Below are 16,075 nucleotides of genomic sequence, written 5' to 3'. Positions count from 1 at the left end.
GCAGCAGCTGTCACTGAGCACTTTGTCCAAAAGCAAGCTGGAGAACATAGCTGACCTGGACTGAACACCATCTCCTAGTTCAGTCCTGAGCCTGATCAACCCTTTGGGGTGTTTTGGGATAGCCCTGCCTGAGGTCTTTCAGGGAGGGACTCCTGGGGCACCAGGGTGTGAAGGGTCTCAGGCTCAAGTCCATGTGCCTTGACAAGCAGCTGAGCTCCTGGCCTCAGGGTCCCAGGCACAGAGGCGAGGGCGGCCCCATGTGGCAGCAGTGGGCATGGCGGCTGCTGAGCCCACAGGCCGCTGCCAAGAAAGTTGGACTGGCCTGAGACTATAGGGATATCCCTTGGAGAGGGGCCCAAACTGCTACCATTCAAGGAGACCCCGAGAAAATAGGAAATGAACCAGACCTCCTTGGGTGGGAAGAAGGAGACACAGGGGTATGAACAGCAGAGGACAGAAGGCTGAGGGGATGTGCCCTGAGCTGGGGGCCTGGCTTCCCCTGACCCACTCCAGGTAACTTCCCCCTTTCCTGCAGGAAGCAGAAACAATTGGCCTTGAGCCCCAGGGGGGTTCTGCCAAGGGCACAAGGGTAGCTACCTCTACTCCCAGCACTGCTGAAATCCTGCCCAGGGTTAATGTGGGGCCAGCATAGAACGCAATCTGCAGTGGGGAGGGACCAGGGGCGACAGGATAAGGCCTTAGGGCTCTGGACCCCGGGAGCCAAGCCTGTGTGTGGGCCCAGACTGTAGGCTACACCAGAGACCCTGGCTGAGGCCAGATTTATGCTCCAGGAGGGTTGGGGTCCTCCAGGGACTGGACAACCCCATTTCTGCTCCCATCAAGTGTACAGCCTTGGGGCTGGGGTTGTGGCTCAGTGGCAGAGTGCCTGCCTGACACATGTGAGGCACTGGGTTCAATACTCAGCACCATATAAAAATTAAAAAAAAAGATTGGATCCACCTAAAACTAAAAGATAAATATTTAAAAATAAATAAATAAACAAACAAAATAAAGATATTAAAAAATAAAAGAGTCCAGCCTCCAAGAACCCTGAACCACAAGGGCTCACTGCTTATGGAGAGAGGGCAGGTTGAAGGCCAGGACCTAGCGGTGTCGTGGGTTCTGCTGGCTAGTGGAGATGTGCAGGAGGCAGGGCTAGCAAAAGGCAGGAGCACCCCAGAGCCCCACATCAGATACACTCAGTCACGCTTGGGATTTGGCACTGAGAATTTATTCCAAATCCTCACCCAGCTGTTGCCAGGGTGGTTGGCCAAGGTGTAGGGGACAGGAGGTGAGGCCAGGCTGTGCTTTCCCTGAAGGCATGGACTGGCATCCCACTGCTGTGTGATCCAGGAAGATGGTGGCGTGGCAGGAGCTGCAGTCAGAAGCCTGTGGGACCTTGCAGCAGAAGCAGCACCCAGAGGATAGGAGTACATGGGGAGGTGCCTCTTCCGAAGCCCCCCCACACCCCTGTGCTCCAGACGTAGGCGAGGCCAGCAGCAGAGTGCAGCAGAAGCAAGGTGTGAAGCAGGCCAGGCCAGGAAGAAGACAGGTGCAGAAGGTCCAACCAGGCTGGGAACTCAAGAGGCAGACTGGAGCTGAGTGCCTCACAACACAAAAGACAGGCAGGCCCAGGCCCTGAGGAGCCCAGAGTGAGCCCATATTGGAGGCAGAGCCTGGCCCGGTCCCGGCTCTGTCCCTCCCTGCTGAGTGGCCTGGGCAAATCTGTGAAATGCAGGCCCCAGGAGTACATCCCAGGAAAAAAAAAAAAAACTATCCCAGGAAGAACCTCAGTTTCTCCAGGGGACATGGGAGGAAGCTCCCTAGCCAAGCATCTATTCCACAGTCTGAGCCTCAATCCTCCAGCAAACATGACTACCTGGTATCCTACCAGCCCTGCCAGTCCCTCCTGCAGACTGGCACTGAGCCAGCACCCCCTACACAGCCCAGTGGCTCTCAGTTTTCTGGCTCCAGTGTCCACTCTGATAACCACTGCAGACAAGAGGCTCGCTGTGCCTCAGTTTCAGGAGGGAGCCGGCCTGGCTCAGGCAGCAGTGTGGAGGGGCTACAGGGCCCAGGGCCACTGTCCATGGGGTCAGGATCACAGGCAGCCCGTAAGGCCTGGACAAGCTGGTCAAGTGGCTGCAATAGGGTGTGTGGGCTCCAGCAGACATCCAGTGAGGGCAGGAAGGGGTCTGGTGTGCAGGCCTCCACGCACTCAGCCTGTGTAGGTATGCGCAAGTAGAAGGCGTGCAACATCATCCGGAAGGGCTGGTCCTCCTGGCCCTCAGCCTGCCCATACGTCAGGTCACCCACGATGGGGTGGCCCAGGGCACTGCAGTGCACACGCAGCTGGTGAGTCCGGCCTGCAGATGGGGTCAGGGGTCAGGCGGGGTGAGGCTACTGCATGCCCACACACCACCAGGCCCACGTCACATCCAGTAGGGTTCCTTGCTGTGACTATGCAACCCCATGGTAATCGCCTGGGACAGGACCTTCCTGACCCTTGATAGGGATGAGACAATGAGGTGATGGGGCACAGGGCAGAAATTGCTCTAGGACTGCTGTGAGTGCACAGCCAGGGCAGTGCTGGATCTTACTGTAGAACCCAGCAAAATCCACCAGAGCACAGCCAGCAGCCAGCAAAAACCTCGTACCGTTCTACTAGATGCTGGGTGACCCCAGCTGGCCATGCTGCCTGTGCCTTAGGCTCCTTTCCCTGGGACTGACCTCTGCCCCATGCTGGACACACCTGTAAGTGGCTTCAACAGCACCTTGGACGCTGGGCTGCCAGCATACAACCCATGTTCCAGGACCACCAGCTCTGTGAGACTCGGCTTTGGGTTCTCGCAACCTGGGTGCACAGAAGGGTGTGAGGGTAGGCTGGAACAGCCTCCAGACCCTGTTCAACCCCACCTGCCCATGTTGGCCATGTCCATGTAGGGTCCCTGCTGGATATAGATCTGTGGCCCCTGCCCCTGATTACCCTACCCTGTGTGCCCTCGATGCACATGGTGTGGGTCCGGCCCTCTGTGTTGTTCTTGCCAATGGCATGGCTGATGGTCATCTGGCTCTCCTGGACGTGGCCTCGAACCTGCCAAGCAGAGGAATTCATATGCAGCTCACAGGCCAGCCTGCCACTGTTGGGAAGGCTGATCCATGTGCGGCTTGTGGGGAGCTCTGGTCCAAGGGACCTGCTTAAGTGGGCTGGGAGTGCCAAGTCCCCACACCCCACCCTAGGGACTATCCAAGTCTTACCAGTGCCAGGTAGGCCTTGGTGACTCGCCGCTCCTTGAAGCACCTGTAAGCACTGCCTGCAGCTGCCTTGTTAAGGGCCACACACAGTGCCCCACTGGTGGAGAAGTCCAGTTGGTGGCAGAACCTGGGGAGAGACAGAGGGGAGAGGTGGCTGGATCCTGTCCTATCCTGGCCAGCAACTTCATGACAGAGCTTCCCTTGGACAGAGGCCAGACCATCTAGGTGACTGTGTACCTGAACCCGTAGCAAGTGTCAGGGTCAGCTAGTTCTGGGAAGCGGTGCCGCAGCTGCTTCTGCAGGGTCAGGGTCTCCCGCCACGTTTTACTATCAATGCGCAGGTCCCAGTGCTTGTTTACCACCAGAAAGTCGCTGCTCCGGTAGACTATGGACAGGTTCTCCACGCTGCCTGGCTCCATGGAGGGGGCTGCCTCGCAGGTGGGAGTGAGCCCTAGGGACTGGGGGTGCCGGGCTCCGGGTCTGCAGCCACGCACCGTGCATCTCAGGCAGTGTGCAGACCCACCGTGCGCCTGCATCCGCAGGAGCCCTTGCTGCCCTGCACCGGGGCCAGGCTGGGGCGTCGGATGGGGATGGGAGTCCGACCAAAGTCAGGCGAGTCAGCTTTGTCTCGGGCTGACGGTAAGAGGGCCCTCTCCTCCCCAGACCTGGGAGAAACAGCCTGGGTGTCCAGCGTGCCCCACAAGCCTTCCCACGGGGTTACGGCCCGTTTCCCGAGTGGGCAGGGGCACCACGTCAAAGAGGCAGACCTCGGTTCGGAGCGCCCCTCCAGCTTCAGGACCGACAAGCAGCCTGGCAGCGCCGTCCCGGCCCCGATGCCGCTCTGGGCCCCGGCTCCAGCCCCACGTCCCCGCGCCGGGCCACCGGGCACCCGGAGTCGCTTCTCGGCCGACTAGTCTGCGCGCGCAGCCCCGCCTTCGCTCCGCCCACAGACCGCCCACTGCGGACAGACGACTGTTCTGGCCAATGGAGAGCATCCGTGGGCCCGCGGCTTCCACCACTACGTGGTGACTCCTGCCTATTCTGCGCGCGCAGCACTTCTCCACCCCGCCCACGATCCACCTGCCGCAGACGGATGGCTGTGCGGACCAATGGAAAGTGGCTTAGGTTCCGCAGCTCCTACTACTGAATGGTGATTCGGCTTTGTGCACGACCCCGCCCCTGCGCCTCTGACCAATGGTGAGAGCCACTGGGCATCCCGGTCGCTGATTGGCGGTCCTGGCCGCTCGGGGCGGGGCAGCGCGCGGCTTCTGCGGCGCGGGAGTTTTGGAGCGCGCGTCGGGGCTGACCCGAGCCAGTGTTGCGCAGCGCTGGGCGCCATGGAGGACTACGAGGAGCAGCTGCACGGCGTAGAGGATGACTTCCATAACCAGTTCGCGGCCGAGCTGGAGGTGCTGGCCGAGCTGGAAGGTGGGCTCGGGCCAGGGGGTCGTGACCTCCTGGAGGTCTAGGAGGGATGCGCGGAGGAGTGTGGCCTTGTGAGGCGGAATTAGCGGGCCTGGGCGGTAGGGCGCGGCTGCCGTGACTCCTCTTTCAGCAGCGACGCCATTCCCAGCGCCTTCCAAGCGCCAGCAGCTCACCCCGGGCAGGCCGCAGCTGACGTTCGAGGAGGTCATCGCTGGAGGAGACGTGGCGGTCAGTCCCTGTCCGGCAGGATCTCCCGGGAGCCGCAAGCGCAGCACCAGGAAACGGGAGGTGGATGCCTCTGTCGGAAGGGAAGACCCTCTGCCTCCCAGTAGGTCCTCGGGATGATTCCTGGGCGCTCTGGGTGGGTGAGGCAGGGGAGAGCCTCTGCTCCCTCTGTGTGTCTCTGTAGCCCCTAAGGTTAAACGACCCAAGTTGGAAGCGGTCAAGAGGCTGGACTTCGGGCTCAAGAGGGAGGAAACGCTGCTTCCTGACTCCCCGCCAAGGGACATCACGCCCCCACTGAGTCCTGATGTCCCCCCTGAACTCTTGGGTGCTGGGTGTGTGACTGGGGCCCTCCTCACACTACATCTGTCCAAGAGGGACCTGGAAAGCTCCCTTTCCCTGGATTAGGCCCTGTGGGAGGGTGGGCCCAGGCACTCCATCTGGGAGTGACAGGAGGCAGAGTCCCTGAGACTGCCCTGTTCCTCCCCAGGACTCCAAATACAGGTTCCAGGCAGGCCTTGCCAGGTACCTGCAATCCTGTTCTGAGGCGACCCCCAGTCTTAGAGGATTTCATCAATGTGACATCCACCAGCGGCGACCGGGTTTTTCTGGTGCTGCATGCTGACCCCACAGGCACTGGGGTGAAGGTGGAGTCTGCATGGGGCTGATTGTGGCCTTCCTGAGGGATGGGCATGTTGGGGCTATTTAAGAAAGAACCCTAGGCCTCATGTCCCCATTGGGCTCTCAGCAGACTTGGCAGGTGCCTGGTTTGCTGGAAGTGGGTGTGCCTGGGGCTGGGGGAGCCAAGCTGCTTTGAGGGGTGCAGCTGTAGAGGAGACAGCCTTCTGGTGCCCTGCTGCCATCCCAGCTGTTCACATGCCCTCCACCCTGTGCACTGCCTGGGATGAGGTGGGGAGGGTCCCCCTTTCCCTTTCTCTACCCTTTATGCCTTCCCTTTCTTGGACCTGTTCCCGCTGGGGTGGCTTCCTCCCTTGTCCCTGATCAGATAGAGTTTCATCTGTTTCCCTTGGCCAGCTTCTGTGGGGGGTGGAGTTTTTGGGTGACCCATGGCCTTTGAGGGGGTCTAGAGGTAACTGCTGCTTTTGTCCTACCCAGAGCCCTCTCTTGGATGTCCAGTGGCGAGGCCATGGCCAGCTGGACCTGCTGGGTGTGTCTTTCAGCTCCCTGAAAGAGCAGGTCGACAATGAGGTGGGGTCTGTAGAGCTTACTGGGGGGAGTGCTGGGGCTCTTGGCTACTGGAGATGTCCTGACCTGCACCTCTCTTTGCATAGCGGCACCAGCGATTGCTGGAGGAGGCCCAGCGGCTCTCAGATACTCTGCACAGGTGACTTGGTGGGCTTGTCCACCCCGGGACCCTTTCTGGTCTTAGCCTGATTCTTGCGGAGTATATGCTTGGTATGGTCCCTGTGAGCAGTAAAGGCATGAACACATTAGCTCAGGACACAATACTCTCCAGCCTTAGGCCTGAAGAAGAAGAGGCCCAGCCTATGGAGGTCCCAGAGCAGGAGACTGCTGGTGTCCAAGACACATCCCAACACTGCCTTTGGGTGGATGAGTTTGCACCCAAGCATTACACAGAGCTGCTCAGTGATGACGTGAGTGTCCTTCTTGGTTGTGACTGGCTTCAGTTAACTACAGGGAGAGACCTAGCATCCAGCTGGCCTTTGCATTGCCGGTCCACTGGGCTGTTGGAATGAAGTGGGAGTCTGGTTTGCCACAATGAGTTGCAGATGGGGAAACAGCATAGAGCTGTTTTACTGCTGGTCACTGCCCCAAGCCTGCTCCCTTTCCTGCACTGAGCACTTCACTGGCTGGGTTTCTTAGGGAGGGTAGGGAGTTATGGAGGCTGGGGCCAGGTCTGTGGGCATGGAGGTCCTGGTGTGGGCACCATTGTGTCATCACTGCCAAGGGACTGGTGCCTGGACCCTCCCCTTCTTGAGCCTTGGTGTCCCATCTGTCTTGGTGCTCATGGTTGCAGATTGATGTGAGGGGCAGGCAGGGGTCCCTCCCTTAGGCCAACCTTCCCTTCCTGCAGTTCACCAACCGCTGCCTCCTCAAGTGGCTGAAACTCTGGGACCTTGTGGTGTTTGGCCATGAGAGGCCTGCCCGGAAGCCCAGGTCCAGTGTAGAGCCAGCAAGGATTGGCAAGGAGGCCACAGCCCCTGGCAAGTGGAAAAGCCATGCACAGGTGCTAGAGGAGATGCTGGAGGCTGAACTGGATCCAAGCCAGCGACCCCGGCAGAAGGTAAGCCCCGTCCAGCTGTGCTGCACACCCACGGAGCCTGGGGCTGTGCCACAGGGCAGCTGGTGTTGTGCCTCCAGGATCTGTGAGTTTGAGACAGATGCCAGGTCTTTAGCTACTCTAGAGGCTGTGGGGGTCAGTTTGGCATGAAACACCGGTGTTCGGAGTTTGAACTTGATTTTATTCTCTTGACAATTTTGGTAAAGTCAGTGTCCCCAAGAGGGTCCTGTACCACACCAGCATGATCTGGGTGAATGGTAGGTCGTTGCCCAAGTAAATTGCCCTTGCAGGGTTTTCTTTTCCTGTCTTGAGGACTGTTGTGCTCTGAGTACTGGGACTGATAGTCTCATGTGATGGCTGGGTGGGTTGGGGTGCGCCTCTGGCTGGTGGCCAGGCTCCCCCCTGCCATGGCTTGCAGCGCATCTTCATCTGTTTTGGCTGCAGGTGGCACTGCTCTGTGGGCCCCCAGGGCTGGGCAAGACCACGCTGGCACACGTGATTGCAAAACATGCTGGGTATTGTGTGGTGGAGATGAATGCCAGGTGGGTAGCATGGAAGCCCTATTCTTTGGTCTCCTGTCTGTTCTGACATGTGTGGTGGAGTCTGGGCTGCAGTCCTGAAATCCAGCTCTGGTTGTTTTTGCCTCATGGAGGCGCGGGGGCCTTGGGTGTGTGGTCTGTGGGTTCGCAGCCTTCCTCAGTGGCCTCTGCACAAGGCATGGCTCATGTCTTGAGGCCCTTCTGCTGAGGCCACTGCTGCCCCATGATACTTTCCTGCTGGTCTTACTATTGCAGTGATGACCGCAGCCCCGAGGCCTTTCGTGTTCGCATCGAGGCAGCCACGCAGATGGAGTCAGTGTTAGGTGCAGGCGGAAAGCCCAACTGTCTGGTTATTGATGAGATTGATGGGGCCCCCATGGTGAGCCTCCTTGCTGCCCTGGAGAGGAGGGTGGGCTGGCACCAGGGCCTCAGCTCATTACCTTGCTGTGCACCTTCCTGAAGGCTGCCATCAATGTTCTGTTGAGCATCGTGAACCGCAAGGGTCCACAGGAGGCAGAACTAGGGGCCCCAGCTGTGCCCTCAGGTGGGGGCCGCCGGCGCCGAACAGAGGGGGGCCTCCTGATGAGGCCCATCATCTGCATCTGCAATGACCAGTGAGTCGGGTAGCTGGACAGGGCTCCTGATAGGAGAGACCTAGGGCTCTCGGGAGAAGCCCCTGCACATGGCCTCCTATCTACAGGTTTGCACCATCTCTGCGGCAGCTGAAGCAGCAGGCCTTCCTGCTCCACTTCCCACCCACTCTGCCCTCAAGGCTGGTGCAGCGGCTCCAGGAGGTCAGCAGGGCATAGCATGCAGCCAGGGTTGCACAAAGACTTTGGGTGGGGGGATATGGCCCTATCTTAGCCCCCCTTGCTTTCATCCCCTCCTCTACCAAGGCCCCTGGTACTGGTTCCAGGACCAGCTTGGCCCATGGGGTGGATGGTCGAGTAGGGTTGGGGGCCAATTCCAGGTACCTGCAGCCTGTCACTCACAGGATGAAGGGTGCTATTTACCTGTTTGTAGGGAACAGGATTGTGGTCACAAGGTGGGCTCTGAGGGCAGGCTGTTCTCTGAGAGCAATGGGAAGGTACTCCAGCACCCCAGCACTGTAGGCCTCCTTGGGCAGGGCATGGCATCCAAGCCCAGCACTTGGGCACCCTCCTGTAGGTCTCCCTGCGGCAGGGCGTGTGGTCCAAGCTTAGCACTTGGGCACCCTCCCCGTAGGTCTCCCTGCGGCAAGGCATGCGGTCCGACCCTGGTGCACTGGCAGCCCTCTGTGAGAAGACAGACAATGACATCCGTGCCTGCATCAACACTTTGCAGGTGGGTAGGCACCCAGGTGGGGCAAGGTCGAGGGAGGGTGCTGCCTCTCACCCGCCACCTGTTTCCAGTTCCTGCATGGGCGGGGACAGCGGGAGCTCAGTGTACAGGATGTGCAGACCACCCATGTTGGCCTTAAGGACCAGCGCAAGGGGCTGTTCTCCGTGTGGCAAGAGGTCTTCCAGCTTCCCCGGGCCCAGAGGTAGGCAGTGTGTGGCAGGCCAGCCTCAGCACTATGGCCACGGTGCTCAGCACTGTGTGTATGGACCAACACCAACTTTAGCAACAGAGACCCAGTGCCAGGAGGCCTTTGAGACTCCGACTTGGCCTCCCTTACCCCTGGGTCCCCATAGCCTGCATGGCTTAGGGTCAGTGGCAGAAGCCACCTGGACACCTTGGTGGGAGGGTGCTTCAGGGTGTGGCTGGGATCACCCATGTCTTTGCCACCTGAGCCAGACCAACAGGCCTCAGGTGGGCAGGGAACAGTCGTGTCTGCCCTGACTGAGGTTTGGGGCCCAGTGGGGATGCTGACCTGGTCAGTGTCCTGAGGACAGAGGGGAGGCACTGGGAGTGGGGAGCTCTTGGGTCTGTGGAACTTGGTTTTCCTGGTCTCCTGAGGACTGCCCACCCCAAGGGGAATTCCAGAGCAGGGGCTTTCTGGATACTGAAGCTGAAGTCTTAGGCAACCCTAGGCAAGTGGCACAGACCTAGACCAGCAAAGGCAGCAGAACACCACCCAGGAGACTGCCCGGGCTGGGTGGGACGGGGCTTCGAGGCTGTCAGGGAGTGCTGGGTGCCTCTGCTTGCCACTAGATTCCATCTCAGCTCAGCACCCTGCTGCCCCTGCAGGCGACTTATTGGCCAGGTCCCAACCCTGCCAGCCCACTCGCTCCTGCTCAGTGATGGGGACATGGGCTCCCTCACTTTGGCCTCCCAGCGGTTCTACCACCTCCTGCGCATCACCACCTCAGCAGGCGAGCATGAGAAAGTGGTTCAGGTACCTGCCCTCCATTGCAGACCTCTCCCCTGTGCAAGGGAATGGACAATGAACAGCAAGTGCTCTCTGGACAGTGTTGTGTGAGGAGAAGGTGGGGCAGGAGCAAGACGTGGACGGATGGGCCTCAGAGTTCTTTGGGGTGCAGGGAAGCAGGGAACCTGGATCTCTAATGAGGGGTTGCTCTGGCTGCTGTGGGAGCTGTCTGGGGGCTGGGAAGGGCTGGGTTCTGGATAGCAGGAGAGGGTGAAGTTTTGGTTTAAGCAGGTGGCAAAGGCACCCCTGCCCCCCAGGAATCCCTAAGCTGCCTCCCAACTCTAAGCAGCTTTGGATTAGCAGCTGGGACTCATCTGTCAGTCCAGAAAGTCATGGTGCAGAGGGACAGCAGGGGTGGGACTCCCTGGGGGGCCAGCAGGGCCTCTGTGCCCTGGATTCTGGTGGGTGGAGCTTCTTTTTGGCTGTGTTGGGGAGGGGCTGGGGCTGGACTCCGTTGGCTCTGGGCTCCTAGAAGCAGTGGGTGGGTGGTTCCTACCCTCAGGGTTTTCTCAAGCAAGTGAGCTCTGAGTGGAACTCCTCAGTCCCTGCGGCCTCTCCCTATAGCTGATTCCTGCACCCTGGACTTTGCAGGGTGGGCAGGAGGTAGAGAGGGATCCTGCGGGTGGTACTTGTGTGGGTGGACGGGGCATGGGCTGTTGGACTCAGGCTGCCACTTCCCGTAGGGCCTGTTCGACAACTTCCTGCGTCTCCGGCTCAGAGACTCCAGCATGGGTGCTGTGTGCACAGCCCTTGACTGGCTGGCCTTTGATGACCTGCTGGAGCGCGCTGCCCACCATGGCCAGAGCTTCCAACTTCTGCGCTACCTGCCCTTCTTGCCTGCAGCCTTCCACGTACTCTTTGCCTCTAGCCATGTGCCACGGGTCACCTTCCCCAGCAGCCAGCAGGAGGTGTGTCCTGTGCCTGCCTGTGTCCAGGGTCTGACCCTGGCACATTCTGGGACCCAACCCTGGCTCATCCTCTTCCCAGGCCCAGAGCCGGATGAGCCAGATAAGGAACTTGATCCAGACGTTGGTGGCAGGCATTGCACCGGCCACCCGCAGCCAGGCCACGCCCCAGGCCCTTGTTCTGGACACCCTTTGCCTGCTACTAGACATCCTTGCGCCCAGGCTGCGGCCAGTGAGTGCTGAGTGCCGAGGGAAGGGTGGGCTCCTGGCTGGAGCGGCCCTGCCTGCTCAGCCTGTCCTGCTGTTCCCAGGTAAGCACACAGCTGTACAGTGCCCGCGAGAAGCAACAGCTGTCCAGCCTCGTAGGCACCATGCTGGCCTACAGCCTCACGTACCGCCAGGAACGCATGCCTGATGGGCAGTATCTCTACAGGCTGGAGCCGTGAGTCCTCCGGCACACAGGGCTGGGGAGGCCTCCGGGCTGCAGATCGGGCACCAAGGCCAATGTGGTCTTGGTGAGGCACCAGTGTCATCTCCAGCTCAGCCTCTTCCAGATGTGGCTGAGTTGGGGACCCTGTCCTACTCTGGGTCAACCATGCCTTGGACTGCTTCCCTGGCCTCAGTGTCCCATAGGAGTGGCTCCTGAGCCCCCCACCCTCACCCTGGGTGGCCTGTGTGTGCCTCCAGCTTCCCAGGGCTCTGTGGGAGCAGAGTGGCAGGAGGCATAGGCGGGATGATGTCTTGCTCCCCCACAGCCTGGCGGGTTCCACCTAATCCCCTCTTAGAGTTCAGGAAATAGGCTGAAGGCAGTTAGTTCCAGAATGCCCTGGGGCTGGGAAAGGGCAGCTCCAGGACCTGGTTCCACACCCAACTCTTAGGTTGTGCTATGTGGGGTTGGTGGACCAAGGGGAAGATTGGCTCTGGCCCTGCTGACTGGTGCCTTGGTGTCCTGCCTTGTGTACCTGAGCAGGAACGTGGAGGAGGTCTGCCGCTTCCCTGATCTGCCTGCCCGTAAGCCTCTCACCTATCAGGCCAAGCAGCTCATTGCCCGGGAGATTGAGGTGGAGAAGATGCGGCGGGCAGAGGCCTTTGCCTGGGCTGGGCACAGCTCCCAGGTGATCCTGTTTGGGGGCATTGGACAGAGTGGGTCCTGGGTGGGAAGGGCCCTGGAGTGGACGCTCTCCATGGTCTAGGTCTGCCCAACCAGCCCTTATCCCACTATTCCCTACAGGTGGACCAGCATCCCCCAGGGCCAGAAGGTCTTCTGGGGTGCAGTGGGGGTGAGGCAGTGAAGCCGCCTGCCCCATGCAACCACAAGCAGAGGCTGGAGCACATCATGAAAAGAACAGGACTGGAGGAGCAGGTGCGGGGTGGAGGCATGGCCCTAGGATCAGGACTGGTGTGGGCAGGGTTGCTGGGAGTGGGTGAGGAGCCTCTGCTGGCTCTGAGTCCCAAGGATCCACCTGTTGGTCCTGCCCCTAGTCCTCTTGGCAAGCCTGTAGTAGGCTGGGAAAGGTCTCCCAGCCCGGGGCCCTTGCTCAGATGCCCAAGGCCCTGCCAACTACTCCACCAGCTACTCCACCAGCCTAACAGCCCCTCTTCCCCACCAGCCTGAGAGGGACTTCTTTGGACGTGTGATAGTCAGGAGAGCTGCAGCCCCAAACACAGGTGTGTGTGGGTGGCCGGCGGCGTGGGGGTGGGGTTGTGGGGGGCCAGGAGTGGCCCAGAACCCACTGTGTGGTCCCCACAGAGGTGGAGGCCTCCAAGAAGGATGCAGTCGAGTGGCTCATGGGCACAGCAGTGGGCAGGAGCCAGGTCTGGTTCCGCTTCAACGAGGGCGTCTCCAATGCGGTGCGGCGCAGCCTGTACATCCGGGACCTGCTGTAGTGTGTACCGACCCCAGGACCCCAGGCCTCACCTCCCGCAGGGAATGTACAAAGCACAGATACTGGAGAAGTCTTTATAAAGTCACACCTTTCACACGCAGAGTTGGGCCTGCGCTCACAGGATGGCACACTTGCCCTTCTCCACCCAGGGGTTGTTCTTCATCAGGTCTGGGTTCAGGAAGGGGTCTTTGGGGATGCCATCCTCGATCCATTTGAGGAGCCTGTGGGTGGGGGCAAGGTGAGTGCAGGTCCTTCTGTGGCCTCTACCCGCCCCAGGGCCTGGTCCTGGCTCACAAATGAACAGTGAGGCCAGGCAGGAAACAGGCACCACAAGGCAAGATGGACTTACTCGGGGATGGTCTTGGAGGACATCTCCCTCTTGAAGGCCAGCTGGTACTTGAGGCTCTCGACCTCCTTCTTCATCTGGGGTACATCCCACTCCTCCATGGCGTCAGGGGCTTCGGAAGTGGCCAGCCTGGGGCTGGAGGGCAGGGAGGAAACAACAACTGTGGGCTGCCCCCCAATGACCTGAGCTCCCCAGAACAAGGGGAGGGAGGGGTCCAGCCCTGTCCTTCCCTGGGTCCACAGAGGCAAGACCAGCGCAGCAGGGCTCTGTGATGTCCCATGAGGCCCCATTAACAAGGCCCCACACGCCTCCCCCTGCCCAGTGGGGCTAATTAGCTGCTGAACACTTCCATCTTGGACCCACACAAGGACGGGCCACTCTCCTCTGCCCCCAGGGACAGCAGGACAGGCACTGGTGTGCCCAGACCAGCTCCTCCACCCTTTGGTCAGGCCCACAGACCATCCAGTGGGGGGCAGGCTGAGGACCCCTGGATGCTGGATATGTCCTGGCCCTCCTGTGCAGTGTCTGCTTTGCATGGCAAAGCCCACTAGGCAAGTTGGTCCTGGGCTTGGCAGATTTGGCTGCAATTTGCATTTTGGGTGGAGTGGGGCGTGTGGAGGGTCTGGGGAAGCGGGCCTCAGCCCTTGGGCCAGTGTCTGCAGCAGCCTTCAGGCCACTGGCCTCAGCTTCCCATCCTACCAGGAGGAGCTGCAAGCTGGGAGCTCTTGGGAGACCTGGGATACCGTGAGGATGGGCAGCCCTTTGCTGCGTCTACTCCCAGCCCACTCCAGGGTACCAGTGGGCCCCCCGCAGTTCCTCAGCCCCCAGCCCTGGCATCCTCCACTTTGGAAGGGGACTGGGGGCGCCCCTATTTCAGGCCCAGGAGCTGTCCTGGGCAGAATCTCCGTCCCAGGGTGCTGCACTAAGCCTGGCCAGGGGAAGGGCCAAGGGCTTGGCGGTGGTTCAAGCCTGGGCTGCAATCGGCCAGGGTAGGAGGGGTTGGCAGAGGATCCCTCAGGAGTGAGAATGAGCCAGGAATCAGTGGGGGAATGCAGTTCTCCTCTCCTAAAGACCCACGTTCCAGCGGCCTGGCACGCGGACAGCCGCGTGGGCGTGGGCGTGCTCGCGCGTGGACCCCTCTGGGGCTGGGGGTCCACCGCCCTGCCCTGCCCACGCCCGTGCCGCACCCGCCCTACCTGCCGCCGCTGCCGGAGCCCGGCCGCCGCCCGCGCACCTCGCGGCGCACGCAGGCACTGCGGGTGGCGCGCACGGCGCAGGACAGACGCGGCTCGGCGGCGCGGCGCCGGGGTCACTCCACCAGTTGGCCCGCTGGGTAGCTATCCTAGCCCCAGGGGTTAGGGTCTGTCCAGAGGGACGGATCTAAGCGAGTACTGGGGCCTGGGTTTCCCTCTATGCAAGAGACCTGTTCATTGGACTTACTTTGTAAGGTGACAACGAGGGTCAAGTGATGACAGAGGCCAAGTTATGACGGGGACCAGATGATGTTCGTGCGGAGTGAGTCTGAGCTGTGAGGCTGGCAGAGTGTTGGTTGGCGCCCCGCCTTCTCCTGCCACCTGGGCCCTGGCACCGCCTCCTCAGGGCCAGGCTGACCCTAGGAGCTCTGCATCCCCCAGTGGGCGGGACATCTATTCTGGGGCGTGTGGGACTGGCACCGCCTCCTCAGGGCCAGGCTGACCCTAGGAGCTCAGCATCCCCCAGTGGGCGGGACATCTATCCTGGGGCGTGTGGGACTGGCCCAGCCTCAGGGTCAGCTCTGGAGCTGGGCTAAGAGTTCTTCAACTCCATTGAGTGGTCTCCTGGATGCCTTGTCCTAGTACTGGGACTTCGGTAGGCTAAATCTGTACCCCAGCCTAAGAGGCCCGTATGATCAGGGTCTTCCCATGCTCCAGTACTCCCAGCTGAAAGTAACTGGGCCAGCAGTCTCTGTAGCCCACAGCGTGCAGGTGGTCCTCAGTAGTGTCTACCAATGGAGGGATTGTGTGGCCTGTAGGCCCAGGGTGTGATCCTGTCCTGCCAAGGACCTGGTCTCTGCAGAGTTGCTTCCTGCTCTGGTTCCTGTTCCTCCTTCCAAGGCAGCGGCCCCCATTCCCAAGGGCTAGGAGACACAGCCACTCTTTGGTCTGCCCTGAGCTAAGAATGGCCAGAGGTCCCTGCACTGCACCTACCTGTGGGTGGTGAGCAGCTCAGGTGCTCAGCTGAGACTAGGAGGTCTTTGGGGTTTGGGGGAGGTTTCTTCATTGGCCACAAGCCCCTTGGGGGCTCCGTGCCTGTTAGTTTTCTCCCTTGCTCTTCAAAGACCCTGTGATGGCACTGAGCTACACACTGGCCCTGCCCTCCACCTCCTGCAGGGCAGAGGCCATCCCCCATTTCCTCAGGCTCCTTTCCTGACATCCTATTTGCTCAGGTGTGCCCTGGGAGTCCTTGGGTGACGCACAGAATAGGCTGTGTCTTGGACAGGGGCCCCCAGGCAGCAACAAGAGCCCCAGAGGAGGCAGGACCAGGCTCCCCAAACAATCCCTGTAGAGGCCAGGCCTGGAGGGAGGCTTGGATCTGGCACTTGGCAGGTGCTCCTGGACTCCCTGAGCTAGGGGCTTGTGGACAGCAACAGGGGCAGTGATGTCACAGGGGAAGTCCTAGGGCCCTACAGCCCAACCTGCCCAGGAGAGTGCAGAACTCTGCAGGGTGGCTGGTGGACAGGAAAGCCTTGTCTTCTTGGGCTCCCTGAGTCGGTGGGCAGCTTTCTTGCTGAGCTGTGTGAAGCAGGGCCACTGTGCCTCCCATTCCTGACCTGCATCTGTGGCAGCTGTGCCAGATTGAGCTGCATCTGGAACTGGGGCATGCCAGGGAGCGAGGGATTATTTTC

At 60.5% G+C, this 16,075-nt stretch overlaps 3 protein-coding genes across 5 annotated transcripts; 1 reads left to right on the top strand and 2 right to left on the bottom strand.

Moving 5' to 3' along the window:
• Positions 1–1,209: 1,209 nt before the first annotated feature.
• RPUSD1 (RNA pseudouridine synthase domain containing 1) lies at positions 1,210–4,183 on the bottom strand. Of its 2 annotated transcripts, XM_081298926.1 has the most exons (6): positions 4,023–4,183; positions 3,493–3,735; positions 3,259–3,382; positions 2,992–3,094; positions 2,753–2,854; positions 1,210–2,366 (listed from the first exon to the last, which is right to left on the bottom strand). In XM_081298926.1, exons 2-6 carry the CDS (start codon positions 3,672–3,674, stop codon positions 1,957–1,959), a joined length of 921 nt encoding a protein of 306 aa, XP_081155052.1. In that variant the 5' UTR covers positions 3,675–3,735; positions 4,023–4,183; the 3' UTR covers positions 1,210–1,956. The 2 variants fall into 2 exon arrangements, with proteins under 2 accessions (XP_081155052.1, XP_081155051.1); XM_081298925.1 differs by having other exon boundaries at positions 3,493–4,183.
• Positions 4,184–4,547: 364 nt separating this feature from the next.
• On the top strand, positions 4,548–12,917 carry CHTF18 (chromosome transmission fidelity factor 18). Its single transcript, XM_081297306.1, has 22 exons — positions 4,548–4,683; positions 4,811–5,008; positions 5,090–5,237; positions 5,393–5,549; positions 6,019–6,111; positions 6,195–6,247; positions 6,380–6,518; positions 6,959–7,168; positions 7,610–7,707; positions 7,960–8,083; positions 8,167–8,318; positions 8,405–8,498; positions 8,929–9,027; positions 9,096–9,226; positions 9,874–10,021; positions 10,738–10,962; positions 11,042–11,191; positions 11,271–11,401; positions 11,930–12,074; positions 12,191–12,322; positions 12,570–12,627; positions 12,710–12,917. The coding sequence occupies exons 1-22, from the start codon at positions 4,593–4,595 to the stop codon at positions 12,844–12,846; spliced, it is 2,913 nt and encodes a 970-aa protein (XP_081153432.1). The 5' UTR covers positions 4,548–4,592; the 3' UTR covers positions 12,847–12,917.
• On the bottom strand, positions 12,906–14,788 carry GNG13 (G protein subunit gamma 13). 2 transcript variants are annotated; one of them, XM_081297308.1, is made up of 3 exons: positions 14,632–14,788; positions 13,195–13,326; positions 12,906–13,066 (listed from the first exon to the last, which is right to left on the bottom strand). In XM_081297308.1, the coding sequence occupies exons 2-3, from the start codon at positions 13,290–13,292 to the stop codon at positions 12,961–12,963; spliced, it is 204 nt and encodes a 67-aa protein (XP_081153434.1). In that variant the 5' UTR covers positions 13,293–13,326; positions 14,632–14,788; the 3' UTR covers positions 12,906–12,960. The 2 variants fall into 2 exon arrangements, with proteins under 2 accessions (XP_081153434.1, XP_081153433.1); XM_081297307.1 differs by lacking the exon at positions 14,632–14,788 and adding an exon at positions 14,388–14,450.
• Positions 14,789–16,075: the final 1,287 nt, after the last annotated feature.

This window comes from Spermophilus citellus, assembly GCF_964194105.1.
Source record: "Spermophilus citellus genome assembly, chromosome: 6".
Lineage (NCBI taxonomy): Eukaryota > Metazoa > Chordata > Mammalia > Rodentia > Sciuridae > Spermophilus > Spermophilus citellus.
Note: the sequence above shows the minus strand (reverse complement) of the source record. Positions and strands in the feature narration are given on the sequence as shown.

Coding starts and splice junctions, on each gene's coding strand:
- CHTF18 (XM_081297306.1), top strand. CDS start 4,593: ATGGAGGACTACGAGGAGCAGCTGCACGGCGTAGAGGATGACTTCCAT. Junction 5,009..5,089: donor GGAAGACCCTCTGCCTCCCA/GTAGGTCCTCGG, acceptor GTGTCTCTGTAG/CCCCTAAGGTTAAACGACCC. Junction 11,402..11,929: donor TATCTCTACAGGCTGGAGCC/GTGAGTCCTCCG, acceptor GTACCTGAGCAG/GAACGTGGAGGAGGTCTGCC.
- RPUSD1 (XM_081298925.1), bottom strand. CDS start 3,791: ATGCAGGCGCACGGTGGGTCTGCACACTGCCTGAGATGCACGGTGCGT. Junction 2,855..2,991: donor GTGCATCGAGGGCACACAGG/GTAGGGTAATCA, acceptor CTGTGCACCCAG/GTTGCGAGAACCCAAAGCCG. Junction 2,367..2,752: donor GCTGTTGAAGCCACTTACAG/GTGTGTCCAGCA, acceptor CCCCATCTGCAG/GCCGGACTCACCAGCTGCGT.
- GNG13 (XM_081297308.1), bottom strand. CDS start 13,292: ATGGAGGAGTGGGATGTACCCCAGATGAAGAAGGAGGTCGAGAGCCTC. Junction 13,067..13,194: donor TCCTCCAAGACCATCCCCGA/GTAAGTCCATCT, acceptor CCCCACCCACAG/GCTCCTCAAATGGATCGAGG.